This window comes from Colossoma macropomum, unplaced genomic scaffold (genome assembly GCF_904425465.1).
Source record: "Colossoma macropomum unplaced genomic scaffold, Colossoma_macropomum, whole genome shotgun sequence".
Classification (NCBI taxonomy): Eukaryota; Metazoa; Chordata; class Actinopteri; order Characiformes; family Serrasalmidae; genus Colossoma; species Colossoma macropomum.
In genome coordinates this window covers 807,436-829,158 of record NW_023494809.1, presented here as the reverse complement: position 1 = coordinate 829,158, position 21,723 = coordinate 807,436, and the positions used below count along the sequence as shown (strand labels likewise).

Below are 21,723 nucleotides of genomic sequence, written 5' to 3'. Positions count from 1 at the left end.
GTGTGTTTTTTTTCCTCTGAACTCATTGCTATGCTACGTTAGCAACTTTATCCTCATCTATTAGTGTAAGCATTGTGCTTCATTGCTCTGTCAGCACATTAATTAGGGTTTGTATTTACATAAAAATCAAGTTTTCAGTCATAATGTGGTCACCAGTCTAAGTAATTACTCACATTTACATTTGAATAAAGGCCAATGTCGCTGAAAGCAGCGCTAATGATAAAAGGAAGCTAATAGGGCTGCACTAAGCATCACATCAACTGCGCACTGCTAGCTTTTATAGATGTTAGCCAAGCTAGCATGTTTGGATGAAGTATTCCTTTGAAAAGACATGAGATGAGAACCACAAATACATTATTAGCCACATTAGCTTTTGTTTTTCAGCAGAGCATTCATTGTTTAGGTGCTGCAGCTGCCCAACCTGCTTAAAAAGGCATAGAAATCATTAAAAGTTTCTGTTGGGCTGAATCCCAAATGGTGCAGCTAGTCCTTAGTTCTAGTCCTATATAAGTCATGAAACTATGGCTCTCACAGCCAAATAGTGCACTAAATGTTAAATTGGATGAATGCCAAATCGCTAGACATACACAGATCAGGCATAACGTTATGACCACCTCCTTGTTTCTACGCTCATTGTCCATTTTATCAGCTCCACTTACTATATAGGTGCACTTTGTAGTTCTACAGTTACAGACTGTAGTCCATCTGTTTCTCTGATACTTTGTTAGCCCCCTTTTACCCTGTTCTTCAGTGGTCAGGACCCCCATGGACCCTCACAGAGCAGGTACTATTTGGGTGGTGGATCATTCTCAGCACTGCAGTAACACTGACGTGGTGGTGGTGTGTTAGTGTGTGTTGTGCTGGTCTGAGTAGTTCAGACACAGCAGTGCTGCTGGAGTTTTTAAACACTGTGTCCACTCACTGTCCACTCTATTAGACACCCCTACCTTGTCGGTCCACCTTGTAGATGTAAAGTCAGAGACGATAGCTCATCTGCTGCTGCACAGTTTGTGTTGGTCATCCTCTAGTCCTTCATCAGTGGTCACAGGACGCTGTTGGCTGGATATTTTTGGTTGGTGGACTATTCTCAGTCCAGCAGTGACACTGAGGTGTTTAAAAACTCCAGCAGCACTGCTGAGGTTGATCCACTCAGCCACTCAAACTATAGTCTAAAACTGCCAAAGACACTCAACCACCACATTTGACAGAGCTTGCTGGTTTGTGTGGGGTAGTTTGGTGAGGTTGCCAGTCTTATGATGTCAGTTCAATGCACAGCAGTGTTAGCTTGCATGTAGCAGTGGTAATATTTCAGAAAACTAGCTTGGGCATTCTGATATCGACATGACACCAACTATACAATGATGAGTTTAGAGGCGGTTACAAAGTACGACAGATGAGAGTTGCAGTGCCTTTAGCTGGCTTTTTCATTGATGATAATGCAAGTTTATGTATATAGCATCTTTCATACACTGCATTCAAAATGCATTACAAATGAAAAAATACAAAGATTCAAATTAAAATTTAAAAAGATGTAAGAGAATATAAATTAAAAACGATTGAAACATGATTGAGGGCAGCACGGTAGCGCTGTTGCCTCACAGCGAGAATGACCTGGGTTCGATTCCCGGCCGGGCGACCAGGGTCATTTCTGTGTGGAGTTTGCCTGTTCTCCCCGTGTCTGCGTGGGTTTCCTCCGGGTACTCCGGTTTCCTCCCACAGTCCAAAAACATGCAGTCAGGCCGATTGGACACGTTAAATTGCCCCTAGGTGTGAATGTGTATGTCTGTCTGTCTGCCCTGCGATGGACTGGCGACCTGTCCAGGGTATATCCTGCCTTCCGCCCAATGACAGCTGGGATAGGCTCCAGCACCCCACCGCGACCCAGAAGGATAAGCGGTTTAGATGATGTATGTATGTATGAAACATGATTGAAACAATGATTGGAAGAGAAGATATTAAACATTAAATTTAAAATCATATGAAAAATGATTGAATCTAAAAAATGAATAAAATGCATTGCTGCAAGTCGCCCTGTAAAGCCTGAAATAATGATCTAAAAGTCACAGGCATTGGGATGGATTTGGCGGGAGTTTTTCACACCACATCGTACATATTAACGTGACACAAACAGGCTCAAAAAGAAGGTCCAGCTCGATGTTTAGGCCTCAAATGATCTCAGAATCAACATTACACTGATGAAGATATGATGACAATAGCACATAATTAACTCACATGCTCAGAATATGCGCCCTTCGTTTTGACTGAATTCTCTTTGAATCATCCTCTTGGTAATTGTTCTTCCGCACTTACACGTTTCCACCAGAGGGGTCTCCAAATCCCCGAAACCTGCACTGTTCGAAATAAAGGTTCAGTGCAGGGTACATGTTTTGCTTATCAAGGTACAAACAACGTAAATATTCCCTCAAAGGTACAACAGTGGTTTCAAGGTCTGATTGTGAACCTTAAATAAGTTTTTCCAGGTGAAAAAGTTTGTATTTGTACCTTTTCATAACCGAATGTTTTAAAACAGAACAGTAAAATAAAAAGCATAATTATGTTCCCTGACTAAAGTTACTGAGATGTACCCTTAAGGGTCCTAACCCAGTGACAAGAGGGGCACTGCCTCAGTGACACTTTACTATCTTTAGTTCTGAGAGTGTGTAGTGTAGTTTAGAATTGAAGTGATTGTACAAAGGGAATGTTTGAATGAAGACAGTATTCCATAATATCAATTCCAGGCCCATGCAGTATTCCTTCAATCCACGCTACAGCCACAACACTCCTCGTGTCTCGCCAGCTAATTCATGTCCACCCCTCCTGAGACTCAATCCGCTAATCACCCAGCCCAGAGATGACTGGCACCTGACTGGCATCACTTAGCTGGATAAACTGCTCACTAAATGGAGTGATTGCTGTCAGCAGTGGTTTCCAGTCCCACTGCTTCATGTTTTCCAGCTCAAAACAGAACCGAATCACGAAGGGTTTGATAATTAGCTGAAAAGCTGAGCGATACAGCCGGGAAATTCTAAACTGTGTGAGGACAGTGGGCCAACGGGGAAGCATCAGCCTGCAGGCTCGACTCACTTTCAGTCCCTTGACAAGGCCGTTTTGGGTTCTTGATTAATTATTTTACTTTTTCAGTTGCCTAGAGAAATTCAGCCTACATTTATTTTATTTCATTTTATTCATTTTTCAAGACATTTATGAGAAGATTAGATATCAGATTATCCACTTGTGTAAGGAAAGTAAAAGGAAAAAACAGCACTCTCCAAAACTGGAATCTACTGAGAAAATGGGGCTCCTAACAACCACCTGGAAGACCTGGTAGACCCCAAAACTGCCCCCATCAGATAAACAGCACTTAAAGCTTTCATCTCTGAGAGAGAGGAGAAAATCAAGCTGCTTCAGATCTGAAAACATCCACAGGTGTTTCTGTCCATCCTTCCACTGTGAGAGGACGACTCAGCGCTGTGGGTCTGAAAGGATGTGTAGCTGTTCAAGAAGAACCTCACTGAGAAAAGGAGACGGACACATCAAACAAAGAAGCTGAACGATGGACTGACCACCCCAGAGTCCAGACCTCAACACCACTGAATGAGTTTGATTACTTCAGAAAATGATCAACCAGCTTCTAAGACTGAACTTTGGAGGTGTGTCTGCAGATTCTTTGAGGAGCTGAAAGTGAGTCTCCTGAAAAGAATGGAAGTAGGAATGAAGCTGTTGAGGCTTCTGTGTAATTTTCTTTCTTTCTTGATGCTGAAAATAAATAACTTGTACTTAAAGGCCATTTTGGAGATGAAATAAATGAAAGGTGGTCTCTGACTTCAGCACAGTAATGTACATGTTTATATAGCATGATATAAAACACCAACAGTTTATTGTCATTTTTATGGGCCTGAATATTCTTTTCTCATTACAGTCTCTAATGCTGGTTCATTAGCAGCTTTTCAGATTTCAGTTTCTTTTCATGGTGATGATTATTATTTTTAAAATGTGTACACATTTGTTATTTTTTTGCAGTAGCAGATGAAAGTGATTTTCTTTTGATAATACACTATTATATTATATATATTATATATATATATATATATATATATATATAGTGTGTTACATTGTACATCATTATGTATGTATTATATTATCATATATATTTTATAGGACGTGGTATACTATAGTTTATTTTTATTATTTTTATAAACTTCATATACAATTCATTTTATTTCCTTTTTTTGTTCATCATAAAATTGCTGAATTTAACATATTGGAAAAAAATGTGGTCTATGCAAAAGTTTTATATATATATATATATATATATATATATATATATATATATATATATACATATATACAAATAATAATTTAATTTTACTTTATTCTAATAATGCTGTCCCCCTCCTCCCCCACAGTGGTTCCATCTGCTCCCTCTGGTGTATCTCTGCTCTGTTGCTCTGGCAGTGAGCTGGTGATTGGTTGGAGAGCCCCTGCCAGTCACGGTGGCGTCCCGGTGCAGGGCTACTACCTGGACCAGCGGGAGAAATCTCAGAGTGTCTGGAAGGAGGTCAACGTAAAGCCTGTCAGAGAAAGAGTGTACACGGTTAGTCAACATTTCTGACCAGCAGCCTGTAATACCACAAACATCATCGCTTCTCCATGGAGGGAGTAGTACAGTCACTTCTGCTGTCAGTAGGTTAACATAGCACGTCAGACTGTTTCCCAGCGCAGTTCTCTTCCCCTCCTGGACAGTCCACGTTTTTGTTCCAACCTCACAACACATAAGGATTACATTCTACAATCGTTCTTCATCATCTCACAAGGAGAAAACTGGTTTGCAGTCAGTCGCCTCTCATTCCATTAAGTCTTATTCAAACTTTTTTCTTTCTCCTGTACGGTTGGATGTTTGACGTTTTGTCCTGACAGTGATCAAGTGTGTTTGAAATTACTTAACAACTCGATGTAGTTTGAATTAGTCTGATTGACTACATGTAGGTTATTAGTATGGAAGGCCATTTCCATCAGGTAGAGGACATTTTGGTTTAGTATCTCAAAGTAATGACTTACTATGTTGAAACAATTATTTATTTTCTTACAATTTTTACTTAAAATCTAAAATAAAATGACTTACTCTGTTGAAATATTAACTTATTTCCTCAAATCTTTACTTAGTATCTCAAAAGAATTACTTAGTATGTCGAAATATTAACTTATCCTCTCAAAATTTTGGCTTAGTATCTCATGAATGACTTATTTTCCAAAACTTTTACTTAGAATATTAAAAAACTATTAAAATATAAACTTATTTTGTCAAAAATTTTGACTTATTATCTTAAAATAATGACTTATTATGTTGAAATAATGACTGATTTTCTTAAAAATTTTACTTAGTAAGCCATTCTTATGATATACTATGTCAAAATATTAACTTATTTACTCAAAATTTTGACTTAGTATCTCAAATGAATGACTTATTTTTCAAATATTTTATTAATAATATTAATATTTCAATCACTTGTGAAAATATAAACTTGTCAAAAATTTGACTTAGTATCTTAAATTAATGACTTACTATGTCAAAATAACATTTTTTAAATAATAATGACGTTCTTAGAATTGTACTTAGAATCTCAAAATAATGACTTACTTTGTTAAAAAAGTAACTAATTTTCTTAAGATCCTGACTTAGTATCTCAAAGTAATGACTAACTATGTTGAAATAATGGCTTGTATTCTCAAATGTCTTGATTTTGAGATACTAAGTCAAAATTCCTAGAAAATAAGTCATTATTTTGACATACTGTGTTCACATTTCGAGAAAATAAGTCATCATTTTGATCTACTAACACCAGAAACAGGGAAGTAATAAAACAGGCCACTCTTTTCTGCCCTGCCTGGTGCGAATGGGCCTCCACACAAGAGCAACAGCTTTCTGACTGTGTCGTTTTTTTGCTGAACTGTCTCTTTGAGTCAGTCACCTGGTGCCAGGCAGTGTCCAGTTGGTCTAATTAAAAGCCCAGATTAAAAGCTGATTTTTTAAACTGAGATCTCTCTTATTAAAATGCGAGTTGGGATGGTTTCTGTGGAGTTTATCTGTCAGTGTTTTGACTAAGACTTCTGGCCTGTGACAGCCATGGTGAAGCCTAAGCTCACAGCTCCCTCTGCTGGTGCTCTCAGGCGATGGAGACGTGTCCCATTTTATTAACATGTCTCATGGAAAAATTTTTTTTTTGCCTTTAATTCGCCCAGGCTGCTCATACAGCGGCTCAGTGTAAATCATGTTGATCAGGACACATTGATCTGGCTGTGACTTAATACTCCAGGCACTTTGTTGTCACAGCTTGTGAAGGTGATGTTAACGATTTCCGCCAGCGATCGGCCCTCATCAGGCAGTCGGGGAAGCATGCAGCCCATCCAATCTCATTAAAAGCTGTCTGTATGTGTCTGTAGCTCAAACCTTTTACTGCAATGTTCCTGATCCTGCAGCTTCTCCCCATGCGACCTCAGAATGGACTGTTGCCACCCAGCGGCAGTAAATGGGTCTAGCTGGCACCAGTAGACATTGTACCAAAACTTCAGCTTATTTTCTTTTAGCTACGTAACAAACTTTTGTCCATTTTTATAGCTATTTTATTGCTAACAGTGTCAGAAACCACTATAAGGCATTGCCCCACTGATTTTCCAAAACTTTTTCATAATTAAATGGTTACTATGTAAACAAAGTCATGCAAATTGGTTTAGTGTGAATCCTCCGTTCTGGAGAAACTTGCCGAATCAGAATTGTTCACAGTGGTGGTGATAGGAACCAGACGTCCACCTCTAAAAGCTCCCTCACACAAAGTTACTACATTATTAAATGGTTATGAATATATTGCCTGACGTCTGACACATTGTTTTATGATATTTTAAAGATAAAATTTTGGCATACAACTCTTTTTTAATACATCCATGGTATCGGCTGTTGTGAGGCAAAATAATCCCCCCAAAAAACTTATTTTTTCAGATTTTCCACTATTTTCCATCAACATTCCATATAAACTCAGGAGACTCGTGTAGGTTCACTGGTGGTTTTGGATAGTAAATAAAATGTCTATATTTGTGTTGTAGTCATGGCAACCCCTGGTTTCCTGTCACCACCACTGTAAATAAATCTAAGTTAGTAAGATTTTCTACAGTGAATCAGCCTTCTTTACATCTCAACCACTGAATTATGGAGAAACTTGGAAAAGTAAGTGGAATTTAACAACTTCGAAAAGATATATTTTCTTGCCAAACTATTGCTTTAATTTGGTTACCTGTGTAACAATATTAATACTGTATTTTTAGTGCAACTGTGTGACCAAGATTAGGGTAGTTCCCCTAATTACGTTCATCAACAGTAATTGTGTTTTGTCGAGTGCTATGGATTCAGGCATCTGCAGATGCGATAAGCGCTTCACAGGATAAGTGGCCCTCAATGAAGCAATAAGTGGAGAGATCAATGCTCCTAAACGCCCTTTAGATATTAGTATCTCTGAGTGCTTCAGCACTTCAGTGGAACATCTTTAAACACAGCATACCCAACAGGCCCAACAGTGACGTTGGGATTAATTATGAAGTGCAATCACAAGTTAGTGTGGCTCTGATTATATACACTGGGAGTTGTAGTGTAAACTGTGAGCATCTCGATGAGGCGTCCATACTAAACTCCACTGTTAGCTTACAGAGGCATTTCAGCAGTAGACTTTAATACGTTGTTGTGTTATACTGTATCCTGTAGTGCAGCATTGTATCCCTCAGCCTCATCAGTTTGGCAGAATATATGATTTTCTATCTTTTTTATGTTTTCAATCATCACTATTCTCTCGCAACAATACCCAGCATGCATCACACAAATACATTATACCACCATTGGGAAGCTCTGGTGTCAGTAAATCCTGACTGCTAGCCTAGTTAAGCCAAATTTGCACAATTTCCCTGCCCTTTACACTGAGTGTGTTTACATGCACTTCGTAATCTGATAACTGCAGGAAATCAGATTTTGTCAGTCATCCAATTAACGCGTTTATATGCTCTTGGGTAATCAGATAATGAGGAAACTCTAGGTCTACATGAGTCAGACAGTTATCAGATTTCTGCTTTACAACCAGCCAATAAACTCACAGAAGAAGACGTGATGTAAACATAACGTAAACATAAACTTCATGCCGCGGCTTTTGAAAAGAAACATTGTACAACTTTAACTGTAAATATAAACATACATCATCTAGAAGATGAAGAATATTTAAATCCTTCATTTCGTCAAGCATGTATTTGGTTTCAGCGTCGCTCCAAAAGTGTCTTGCAGCGGCGCTGCTCGCTTATTTCCGGTACCACGGCCTGTTTTCGCACATGTGCAGACTGAGAAATCTGAAAGAAATCAGAGTAAGAGTTCACATGCACTGAGAAATCTGATTACTGATTTCTTAATCAGATTTCTGGATCAGAGTATAGTGTTTATATAACCATTTGAATAATCAGATAACCGCAGAAATACGATTATGATTGGATTGTTGAGTGCACGTAAACGCACTCATTATTTTAAAATTTCATGGTGAATGGACCAATAGGAATGGTCCAAAAATGCCACACTAGAAAGTCTCCAACTTAACACATACTTAACAACGTAACAGCTCCACCTGGTTTGTTGCAAATGTGTGATGATTGAGACATGCAGTTTGCACCATGTAGCGCTGTTCGATTCCAGAAATTAGGGATGTGACTCTGATTCCGATTTCAAGTGATATGAATCTCCATTCCACAAACCAATATCTCACTCTATATATGGGAAAACCTGAATGTCTCCGTGTGCAATTGAGTTCAAGGCTTTGGAGTCGACTCTTGATTCCCAAATGCCTGAAATTGATTGCTTTTGGGATTGACTTCCAGCCCAACCCTGCTAGAAGAAATAGCATGTCGCTTTTACCTTGAGTTGTCTTGACTTTGAATCAGACTTCATCCACTATTTCAGCTCTTTCTTCTCTGTCTTTTTCACAGGTGTCTGGTCTTCTAGAGGGCCACTATTACCAGTTCCGTGTCTTTGCATCCAACATCATTGGAATCAGTAAACCGTCTGGACCCAGCGAGGCTTTTCTCTGTGAGCGGTGGACGATGCCTGAACCTGGTGAGAGCATAACAGATCAGGTCTTTCTTTAAAGACTCTATATCATGGATACTTCCTTAACAAGCCCCACCCATTCAGCCAACAGCAGTTTAACCCCACCCATTCAGCCTACAGCAGTTTAGCTCCACCCATTCAGCTACAGCAGTTTAGCCCCACCATTCAGCCTACAGCAAATTAAGCCCCACCATTCAGCTACAGCAGTTTAGCTCCACCCATTCAGCTACAGCAGTTTAGCCCCACCATTCAGCTACAGCAGTTTAGCTCCACCCATTCAGCTACAGCAGTTTAGCTCCACCATTCAGCTACAGCAGTTTAGCTCCACCCATTCAGCCTACAGCAGTTTAGCTCCACCCATTCAGCAGTTTAGCCCCACCATTCAGCTACAGCAGTTTAGCCCCACCATTCAGCTACAGCAGTTTAGCTCCACCATTCAGCTACAGCAGTTTAGCTCCACCCATTCAGCCTACAGCAGTTTAGCTCCACCCATTCAGCAGTTTAGCTCCACCATTCAGCTACAGCAGTTTAGCCCCACCATTCAGCTACAGCAGTTTAGCTCCACCATTCAGCTACAGCAGTTTAGCTCCACCCATTCAGCCTACAGCAGTTTAGCTCCACCCATTCAGCAGTTTAGCTCCACCCATTCAGCCTACAGCAGTTTAGCTCCACCCATTCAGCCTACAGCAGTTTAGCTCCACCCATTCAGCAGTTTAGCTCCACCATTCAGCTACAGCAGTTTAGCCCCACCATTCAGCTACAGCAGTTTAGCTCCACCATTCAGCTACAGCAGTTTAGCTCCACCCATTCAGCCTACAGCAGTTTAGCTCCACCCATTCAGCAGTTTAGCTCCACCCATTCAGCCTACAGCAGTTTAGCTCCACCCATTCAGCCTACAGCAGTTTAGCTCCACCCATTCAGCAGTTTAGCTCCACCCATTCAGCCTACAGCAGTTTAGCTCCACCCATTCAGCCTACAGCAGTTTAGCCCCACCATTTAGCCTACAGCAGTTTAGCCCCACCCATTCAGCCTACAGCAGTTTAGCTCCACCATTCAGCCTACAGCAGTTTAGCTCCACCCATTCAGCCTACAGCAGTTTAGCTCCACCATTCAGCTACAGCAGTTTAGCCCCACCATTCAGCCTACAGCAGTTTAGCTCCACCCATTCAGCCTACAGCAGTTTAGCCCCACCATTCAGCCTACAGCAGTTTAGCTCCACCCATTCAGCCTACAGCAGTTTAGCTCCACCCATTCAGCAGTTTAGCTCCACCCATTCAGCCTACAGCAGTTTAGCTCCACCATTCAGCCTACAGCAGTTTAGCCCCACCATTCAGCCTACAGCAGTTTAGCTCCACCCATTCAGCCTACAGCAGTTTAGCCCCACCATTCAGCCTACAGCAGTTTAGCTCCACCCATTCAGCCTACAGCAGTTTAGCTCCACCCATTCAGCAGTTTAGCTCCACCCATTCAGCCTACAGCAGTTTAGCTCCACCCATTCAGCCTACAGCAGTTTAGCCCCACCATTTAGCCTACAGCAGTTTAGCCCCACCCATTCAGCCTACAGCAGTTTAGCTCCACCATTCAGCCTACAGCAGTTTAGCTCCACCCATTCAGCCTACAGCAGTTTAGCCCCACCATTCAGCCTACAGCAGTTTAGCTCCACCCATTCAGCCTACAGCAGTTTAGCCCCACCATTCAGCCTACAGCAGTTTAGCCCCACCCATTCAGCCTACAGCAGTTTAGCTCCACCCACTCAGCCTACAGCAGTTTAGCCCCACCCATTCACCCAACAGCAGTTTAGCTCCACCCACTCAGCCTACAGCAGTTTAGCTCCACCCATTCAGCCTACTGCAGTTTAGGCACACCCATTCAGCCTACAGCAGTTTAGCTCCACCCATTCAACCTACAGCAGTTTAGCCCCACCCATCCCCATTGAAGTGATGTGGAGTGTTGTTTCTGCAGTCTATAGCAGAGTTATTGGAGTGAAATATACGATTAAACATTGTGCTGTTCCGGGCTGTCAGGAAGCAAATGGATCATTTCACAGTAACAAACACAGCCTTTTTAATTTTAAAGGATAAAGAGAGATTAAAAAATATGCAACAAAGTACTACACAAACATTACGAGTGGCAAAAAATACAGCTTGACAGAAAAATGTAGAGTATGGGCCCTTTAAACCCACATCCATAAACAAGGAGGAGGAAAAACCCAATTAAAGCTACAGTGCTGGAGATTTATTTCCACTGTCACAGTGCAGAGGACTCGGAGGTTGCTCATGTATATCGGGATGGCTGCGCTAGTTTTCCTAATGAACGGATAGAGACAGGTGCAGGCTATTAATTCCACAGAACAGGCTCTCCCCGGGTTCTTAATAATTTAAACGTGACTGAACATTGTTAAGAGAATTAACTGCTGTGCATTTAAAAGGACAGAAAAAACAGGATATTTCATTATAGCCAAGTCAGAGCTTTGGAGTACATAATTATTGTTTGTTATCCTGCCACAGCCGCCGTGTCTGTGTGGATGTTATTGTGAAAAGCCCCTGTGGGATACCGATCGATGCAGACTATTATTTTTCCTTTATTTGTCCCCGCTGACGGCACATTCACATTAAGGGGTGTTTTTTTATTTGGCAGGCAATGAGGGTTCATATACAATACACTCCCATCCACTGCCAGAACAGGAGGCTGCCAGATACTGTTTCTCCTCTGAATAACAACTGATGCCCTGAATCATGATGCTTTATTACCTGGATGACATTTTCCCCCTTGCAGAGGAGAGAAATGTGCCATGAGGAGCAAAAAGAACAAAATCATGGGTGGATAGATGAATGAATAAATTGGCATGCTGATGGAGAGATATAAATGGATAGATTGATGGATGTGGATGAGCTGACTGATGGAAAGATCAATGGATGGATGGGTGGATGGATGAAATTTCATACTGATTGATGGTTGGGTGGATACAAGGAAGAACTGGCATACCAAAGGAAAGATGGATGGATGGATGGATGGATGGATGGATGGATGGATGGATGGATGGATGGATGGATGCGTGGATAAATGGATTGGTTAAATGGATACACAGATGACCTGACACACTGATGGATCAATGATGGATCGATGGATAAAGTGGCATACTGATGGAGGGATGGATGGGTGAATGGATGGCTGGATGGATAAACTGACATACTGATGGATGGTTGGGTGGATAGAAGGAAGAACTGGCATACCATGGGAGAGATAGATGGATAGGTGGATGAAGGGGTGGATAGATGGATAAACTGACATGCTGATGGAGGAATGGATGGATAGATGGATGGATGGATGAACTAACATAATGATGGGGCGGATGGATGGATGGATGGATGGATGGATGGATGAACTGGCATATTGATGAATGGAAAGATGGATGGATAGATGGATGGATGGATAAACTGACATACTGATGAAAGGATAAATGGATAGATTGATGGATGTGGATGAGCTGACATGCTGATGGAGAAACAGATGAATGGATGGATGGATGGATGGATGGATGGATAAACTGACATAGTGATGGATCAATGAATAGATGGATGGCTTACTGATGAATGGAGAGATGGATGAATGGATGGTTGGGTGGATGGATTTACTGACATACTGATGGATGGATGGATGGATGGATGGGTGTATAAACGAACATAGTAATGGGTGGGTGGATGGATGCATCCAAAGATAAATGGATTAAATGACATATGGATGTATGTATGTATGGATGGATGGTTGGATAGTGAATAGGTGAATGAACTGAAATGATGGATGGATGGCTGGCTGAATGGATGGATGGATGAATTTGTTAATTTGGCCGATGTTTTTAATGATGTCAGAGCAGCTATAAGTGGCTGAACCTGCACCTTCTGTCCTACATGGTGTTCTGTCTTGTACAGATGTCACAAAGTCAGTCTATAGTTCAGCTTCTTCTCAGTAACTCTCTCTGATCTTCCACAACATTACTAGAAAGTTATATTGAAGTCTTGTTTGAGAGTCACTCTGCTGGTATGGCTGATCATTAAACTCATCTGATTGTTGTTTGTTCACTTCAAAAGCGATAACGCGCTCCTGTGTCACTGACAGGCTGCCCGTATGACCTGCAGTTGAGAGAGGTGAGGCGCGAGTCTCTGGTCTTGATGTGGGCGGAGCCTCTGTACCAAGGCCAGTCACAAGTCACTGGGTATGTGGTGGAAATCAGTGAGGGGGAGGAGTCAGAGGACTGGACTGCAGTGAGCCAGGAACCAATCACAGACACCCACTTAAAGGTCAGTATGTAGCTTTTCTTAGAGGAAAACACAGTTTTCCCCTTTTACTCCAAACACAGTCAGTTAATAGTTAGCATGATCTGGCCTGTATAATGCAAACAGGCCCTTTCTGCCTTTCACTGATAGCATTAGCAATTCATCCTGAATCCCAAACATCAAAATGCAAAGAAAATGTGTTTCCATATATTTTATATATAGTCCAGTTTGTAATATATTTCCATGTAAGTGTAATATGATATGAAAATATTACAAATTGATACTATTGCGTATATTTCATCTACGTATGAGCATATAGTTTAATATATTGTCATATATGTTCATATATATATGAGTCGTAGTCTAAACAGCTTCCGGTTGGTTGTTAGGAATGGAAAACAGAGGCGGCAGCCCAGTGCTAGGACTCTTTGATGAAAAAAATGGCACAGTTAAATACATTTAGCATGTATATTTTAACATATCACATATATTGCAGGTATATTTTTAATATATAAGCAAATATATGTGCACACATTTTTCTTCCATTGCTGTCAGCAGTGGAGTATTAAAGGTAGTCCCTCAGTTTGATAAAAAAATGCTATGATAATGCTAATTTCTGCTAGCATCCCTATAAGATTTTGTATAGTCTGTTAGCATTAAACCTTGCTTACGCTGGTGCACGTGAATATTTTTTGGCCATTCTAGATTAAACACAGACATCTGAAGTTTGTAACAGACTTTATCATATATCTGAGCTTGTATGTGTCAGTTTTAAAGTGACTCTGTCAGTAAACAGTTCTGCCGCCGCTGTTTTCCATTCCTAACAACCAACTGGAACCTGGTTAGTGATGTATCTAGTACTTTCAGAAGACCTACAGTGACATTTTACTCAAGAAATTGTGATTGGTTGATTCCTCTGTCACTTCTTATTTATGTTGGTGGTTAATTTAATGTGTGAGGCCTTCAGTCCAGCTCCTGAAGTCCTAACCAATGGGAGAGCTTTGCTTGGTCTACTTAGATACCACAGAGAAAAAAAAATCATTTTCCACTGGATGTTTAAAGATGTTTCCAAACAAAACTTAATAATAAAATAAGAGTGTCACTACAATAATTGCAGAGTTTAAATATGACAAGTGTGGTGATAATATTGAATAAAAAAATGAATGTTATAAAAAATGTATATTTTTTTTAGTTCTTAGAAATCATTAGGCCTTCCCTGAAGGTCTTGGAGGCCCCGAAGGTTCCCCTCTGGCTGTCAGGATTGTAAATAAAGCTGTGACTGTAATGAAAATGAAGTTTCAGGCCCATTTGTCTGAAACAGGGCTTGTTTGCCTGCTCTCACTCCCTCTGTATAATTGATCTGTTTCCTGATCTAACTGATAGAAACCATTTGTTTCCTGGAACTGCTGTAGAAGCAACACCGCAAGTGTGAACTTCTCTCTGAAAACATGATGATGAAGCCACTTCTAACTCAGATCATCTGATACGAAAGTTCAAACAGGGTCTGAATAACAATGTAAAAGCATTTACCTGAAGATAAATGTGAGATTTAAACGTTTAAATGTTGTTATTAGATATCCAGGCTGCAGGCTGGTCAGACGTACCGCCTACGTGTGTCTGCAGTCAACAAGGCTGGAGTGGGAAGACCCTCTCTACCCACTGAACCAGTCACAGCCCAGACCAGGCCAGGTCAGTCCTTTTAAAGGAATACTACTCATTTTCAGCCTAATCTCTATCTGGCTGACCAGATAGAGATTATCCAATAATAACTTGTACAGTATGGATTTAAGTATTATAAACTACACCCCAAAAGATTGCTTAGATGTTGCATTTAATATTTCAATTAATACAAGGTAAAATAATAAGATAATTTTATGAGTAATGTATTTACAAAAAAAGTGCTTGCTAATTCCTTGAGATTTATTTATTATTTTTGAAATGTGAGTATTTTGGATATTAATTTTATTAGAACTTCATCCTGTATATCAATTTCATGAGAAAATTAAATAGATTTTAGTTTTATTAGAATATAATTCTAGATGTTACTATATTGGAATTTCATTCTGGATAGTAATGTTGTTTAACTATATTTTGGAGATATTTTTATTAGAACTTCATTCTAGATATCAGTTTATTACAATGTAATTCTAGATATTAACTTTATTCTGGATATTAATTTTAATAGAACTTCATTCTGGAAATTAATTTTGGTAGAACTTTATTCTGGATATTAATTTTATTAGAAATGTATTCTATTTCATGAGAAAATCTATTGGATTTTACTTTTAATAGAATATAATTCTAGATATCACACTAATGGAATTTCATTCTCGATAGTCATTTTACTAGAACTTCATTCTAGATATAAATTTTATTAGAATGTAATTCTAGATATTTTATTACAAATTTATTCTGGATATTAATTTTATTAGAACTTTATTTTAGATATTAATTTTATTAGAATTTTATTCTGCATATTAAGTTTATTAGAAGCATATTTTAGACATTAATTATATTAGAACATCATTTCAGATATCAGTTTAATTAGAATGTAATTCTAGATATTAGTTTTATTAGAACTATATTTTGGATATTATTTTTATTAGAACTTTATTCTGGAAATTCATTTTATTTGAATTTCATGCTCGTTTGCTCTCTGAAACTCAGCCTTGTTGAGCTGTCAGTATCTCATTATCATAATACATTAACACTGAACTGTAAACATGCTCTTTCACTTCTTTACTGCTGCAACTCTCAGGAACCAAAGACATCGAGATTGGAGTCGATAACGATGGCTTCATCTTCCTGAGCTTCGAGGCACCTGAGACGGAGGATGAAGGCCAGATTAAGTGGAGTAAGAACTACAGAGAGGCTGTGGATGCGGGAAGAGCTCATCTGGAGACCAAGCAAAACAAGTACGATCATTACTGAGGTCCAAACTTCATCCTGGAAAACTTTAAGAAGCACATGTGTAATGCTGAGTAATGATTGTATGTAGATATAGCATAGATGCTGAAAAAACACAAAGAAGCCACAGAAAAGGATGCAGTGGTAAAGTATTTAGTCATAAAAGAAATAAAAATGCAGAAGAAAAGACATAAAAGTATCTGTGGCAAAAACATACAGTAGTCATAAAGATTAGGTGCTAAGGCATAAAGATGCAGTGGTTAAGTTGTAACTATGAAAAGACACATAATAAGTGGTAAAATGTGGACATTAAGAAGTAAAAATGCAGTAAAAAAACAAAGACTCCAGTGTACAGATGCAGTAGTAAGTAGTCAAGTTGATAAAGATACAGTAGTGTGTAGTAAGGAGTTAGTGGTAAAGTGTAAAAGCACTAGAAAAGCCATGAAAAGACGTGATTAATGGAATGGTTTGGCAGGAAAAAATAAATGTACATAATTTTCCCCAGATGTGGTTTAGAAGATTAACACTGGAGCTACAAGGCTAAAGTTGCTAACAAAATAATAGACATCAATAGTCACCCAAATCTTTACTGTAAATACATCCCCAAAACTTCTCTCAAACCCCTGCTTCTCTAAAACCTCTAGACATCAATAGTCACCCAAATCATCTCTGTAACTCATAGTCAAAGAAACAGTTGCACCCAGAAGGAAGTGTCTGATTGCAATGCTACTCAGAAAGAAGATAAAGGTTACCTGAACAATAAATGATTAAAAATTTAGACTGATATGGTTGATATTTATTGACCTGCACATACAGAAGTAGTGTCTCTGTGTTTGGCGTTGGGCCGCCATGTTTACTAACGCATCATGCCAGACGTCTCGAGGTTCGTAATGGTGTCCTGCGATAATCCGTCCCATGGAGCTTGAATACTCTCACGCTGTGCCTGCAGATCCAACATCATCCCACACGCGCTGACCATGATGCCTCCACACATGGATTCGCTGGTCGTCTCCACCAAGACAAAAAGCAGGACTCGTCACTGAAGACGATCCGCTGCCATTCTGAGTCACTCCATGACAGTCTGGCACGACACCATTGCAGTCTTTGGCGACGGTGACGTGGTGTTAAGGGCAGTCGTCGTAACGGCCTGCGTGCATGTAGTCCTGCGTTGTGCAGCCATTTGCCAATGGTGCTGGCACTAACAGAATGACTCACGGGGGGCATCGCTATTCGCTGAATGTCCACAGACATGGCTGTTGGGTCAATTCGCGCATGTCAGACAACCTGTCAGTTCCTCCTCTCCGTGGTTTGTGTAGGTGTCTCAGATCCTTCATGTCCCTGGTGCATGCCTTCTTCTATTCACTGCCACCAACTGCGTGCTATGGTTATATCCGCACGACCAGTATGGCACGCAATACGTCAATAAGACCATCCTGCTTCCTGGAGCCCTATGATGCGACCCCTCTCGAACTCTTCCAACTGCTCGAATTGCTTTCGAACTCTTCTCCGAGGCAAACTTCACTTGCAATGGATGCTCCCAACACAACAGCACGAGTCAGAATGGAAAGCATGCACAACGGGACGACCTCATATAGTCAGTCAGGTACAGTGATAAGGCCCATCCTTGTTTACGTCACGTGCGGCCGAGTGTGAAACTTCAATCATTTGCATGTCTCACGAAGTCAAACCTACCCACCAAGTTTCATTCTTGTCGGTTGATTCCTTCTGGGTGCAACTATATTGTTGATTGTCTTACTTCTCTAATAAACACTAGATGTCAATAGTCACCCAAACTTGTTCTGACAACACATAGTCAAAACTTCAAACCACTTCCAGGTCTTCATTAAGGGAGTGCGGACTTGTCGATATGGCACAGTATGACTTACTGCAAACTATTACACAAAGTTTTACAGTATAGTTGAACGCTACTTCAGACAAGTGGTTTGGGGATGTATTTACATAAAAGATTTGGGTGACTACTGGTTTTTAATGTTTGTTTACAATGTTAGCCTCATAGCTCCAGAATAAAACTGAAGAAACACCAAACCATGGAGACCAAGCATGTCTTTGCTGATCAGCTTCATATAGAAAGTTGTGTACATTTGATCTTCCACCAAACTGTTCCTTTAAGGTGCATGGATATCTCTGCTGTCGGAAGAAAACCTTGTATCTCCATTTTTGCCATTTTTCAGTTTTTGGCATAGTTTAAAAATGCCTGTTGCTCTTTACGTTGTGTGCAAATTTTATGAAGAATGGACACAAAGAAATGACCCAAAATGAAAAATCTGGTTCCACTGACTTACATTAAAAGTAATGTAGGTTTTTTCTTTTCCTGTAAAGTTATTATTTTGGAGAAACGAGGTTTTCTTCCTACAACAGCGATACGCAGTGCATAGTGAATAGTAGTTGTCCATTTGTGGACACTGAGGTAGTAAGATGTAAGAATAGTGGTAGTTGTAAAGATAAGTTATGTAAGTCTCACAGATACAGTGGTAGTAAAGCAGTAAAGACACAGGTATGTGTTTTTTTCCCAGATCTGTTCTGACCTTCAGCGCTGCCTCGGAGGAGGACCTGGGCCTCTACACTGCAGAGATGATGGACAAGCCTGACATCTCCTCCAGCTTCAATTTCACCGCTGAAGGTATCCACCACTGCGATCTCTCTTCTCTCTCTGCCCAGACTAATATCTGACCAAATAACACAGCTGCTGCATCACTGCATCTCCACTATTTTACACTCTTTTCTATTTGAATAGGAAGCTAATCGTCTTCTTTATTTACAAGCATGTAAAAGCTCTGAGAGCTACAAACGGGGTGGGAAATTTACAGGGACACTGCACTTGAGTGAAAGTATGGATACTATGTTGAAATCTTAAACATCAAATCTCAGTACTTAATGAAAAGTGCAGGCATCTACAATAATCTCAAACTCAATGAAAAGTGAAAGGATCTATGATGAACATATATCTAAAAGTACAAAGTAAACTAAAGTAAAACTTCCTTAATTGAATTAAAGGAACTAAAACTTGTTTGATTGTTGAGCAAAATAAAATAACAAAAAAAAATCTTGAGTGAATTTTGGCCTTAAGTTTTCCATTTACCATTAGTGAGTTGATTAAAACCTCTTTAGGAAAATGTTTATGGGGAAAGTGAAAAACATCCATGACTGTATTCGACAATTTAGACCCTAAGCTCAAATTTCAACACTGAGGTTTTTGACAGCTGCGAAAATTGAAACTTAAATTTACAGCTTTAACTTCATCCCTTAAACATTTCAACATTTCTCTTAAGATAAGTACTTAAGATGTTTTACCCAAGTGACCACACGCCTTTAAGATCTGTACTTTGACTTTGTAGTAGAGGTCTGCACTCCTGTGGGATTCCCGCTGGACCCACCACAATGTCTTGCGGCACGGGACTAATTTTCAGTGTCGTGCACGGGAGCAAACAGGGTAACCAGCCCACTGCGGGCAGGAGCAGGACTAAATGTTTCGGTTGCAGGCACAAGCGGGACAAATGATGACGGTTTTCTGTGGGAGCGAGATGAAATCTTGCAGGAGTAGGACCGAAAAAGCCCTGTGCAGGCCTCTGCATTGAAGGTCTAAATTGGTAATTGAGTAAAAGTACAAGTATTAAATTTCAGTAATATTTCAGTAAAATACAAATCTTTCAAATGAAAGTAATAAAGTAAGATTGCTTAAAGCTTCATGGTACAAAAATCTATGCTTTCTTCAAAAGTAGGTTAATCTTGCTCTTGTAAGCACACAACAAACATGCATGTTCAAGCTGTGTGCTGTTAACAACTTTCCAGTAACCAACAAATAGCCAGTGGATTTCACTAACACTGTCCTTTTGATGTAAACTGAGCGGTCCTAATCTTGGACAGTGCATATGTGAGCAGCATCTTCACCGGTCACAAGGCTGACGTGTGTCCCGCCCACACAGCTTTAACAAAACAGCCGCCTTCTCTCTGTTCAAGCAGAGAAACTGAGAGAAAGCTAACCACCAAGCGAAAGCTGACCCAGCAAGCATAACTGAGCTATCTCATTTCTCGCTGCCTGTCATCTGCTTGTTTAAATGACCATGCCAACATTCACTGGATGTATTTCCAGCAATAAAGTGAATAAGAAACCTTCTTTTAGACATTGCTATATAACAGCTGGACAGTGTTTTTAGTGAGTGGACACAGCAGGTCTACAACACCACCTGTATATGGTGAATGTAAAGCAAGTTCCACTCATTTCTCCACTCGTGCTTGTTTAGTTCTGTTTCAGTGGTGTAACAGGCTGGGACTGTAGAACTCAGGACTGTCATTCAAGCCTGCTCATTAGAATATTAGGCCACGCCCAAACAGTTCTTAGATATGTCTGATAAGCATTAAGCTGTGTGTTGTTACAGCTCTGTCTTGTTTTTTCATTCAAACTTTGCTGGATGTCTGATATAACACTCAGTTTTAGTCTAAATTTTAGTCTAAACATTTTAATAACATTTTCAAACTTACATTGTCCCCTGGGACTTTTTTACACCTCTGCCCCACTGTTTACTTTTATCATTTTTATACCAGCTTCTCTGTTTATATTAGAAAGTAATTTTAAGCATTGAAGCATTTGATCAAAGTTTCTTTGAGATTATGAAAAACATACATTCAGTCAGGTTTTGACTGGAATGTTATTCTTCACTGTGAAAATCTGCAGTACACTGCAAAAAATGAGATCTTGGCATGTGAAATGATCTTAAATCTAGTGGATATATCTGATATTCTTCATGCTGAGATTGTTGGAAGCTTATTATAAGATTATTAAATTTATTGCTAGATATTTTTATGTGTTTTGAGTAATTTGAGTAAAAGTATCTCACTATAATGGCAGATAATTTTGCATTAAGAAATGTGCTTAAAACAAGCAAAGTTATCTGCCATTTTTACACTGCAAAACATATCTCAGCGAGTGAAAACATCTTAAGTCTAGTCAAGATATCTAATATTTCTCATTATGAGACTGTTGTAAGAATATTATAAGATTATTTAACTCATTTCTAGATTTTCTTTACTTGTTTTAGGTCATTTTGTCTTATGAAAGTGTCTTATTCCATTGGCTGATCATTTGACTCGTTTTAAGCTTTATTTCTTAAAATAAGCAAAATTATCTTCAATATTTTTTTAAACAAGTAAAATAATCTGCATGTAATAAGACACTTTCGTAAGATAAAAAGAAGTAAAAATATCTAGAAATAAGTTAAATATTCTGACAACATCCTGACAACAATCTCATAATGAGAAATATTAGATATAATGGTCAGATTTAATACGTTTTCACTTACTAAGGTGCCTTTTTTGCAGTGTACTCAATAAAATGACTTTAAACGAGTAAAAAACATCTAGAAATAAGTTAAATAATCTTATAATATTCATACTGCC

General features: G+C 39.4%; 1 protein-coding gene and 1 long non-coding RNA gene across 2 annotated transcripts in view; one reads left to right on the top strand and one right to left on the bottom strand.

The window, feature by feature from the left end:
* The window catches only part of myom3 (myomesin 3), a 100,215-nt gene that overhangs the window by 62,499 nt on the left and 15,993 nt on the right, over positions 1-21,723 (top strand). Inside the window, exons 18-23 of the mRNA XM_036558362.1 lie at positions 4,407-4,594; positions 9,007-9,133; positions 13,244-13,425; positions 14,976-15,090; positions 16,160-16,316; positions 18,843-18,949. Of these exons, the coding sequence (XP_036414255.1) occupies positions 4,407-4,594; positions 9,007-9,133; positions 13,244-13,425; positions 14,976-15,090; positions 16,160-16,316; positions 18,843-18,949 (876 nt within the window). The remainder of the gene's footprint in view (positions 1-4,406; positions 4,595-9,006; positions 9,134-13,243; positions 13,426-14,975; positions 15,091-16,159; positions 16,317-18,842; positions 18,950-21,723) is intronic.
* Positions 1,800-15,034, bottom strand: LOC118798804. Its single transcript, XR_005006080.1, has 4 exons — positions 14,932-15,034; positions 8,936-9,130; positions 4,370-4,571; positions 1,800-2,346 (listed from the first exon to the last, which is right to left on the bottom strand). It is a non-coding gene; the product is annotated as an uncharacterized LOC118798804 (long non-coding RNA).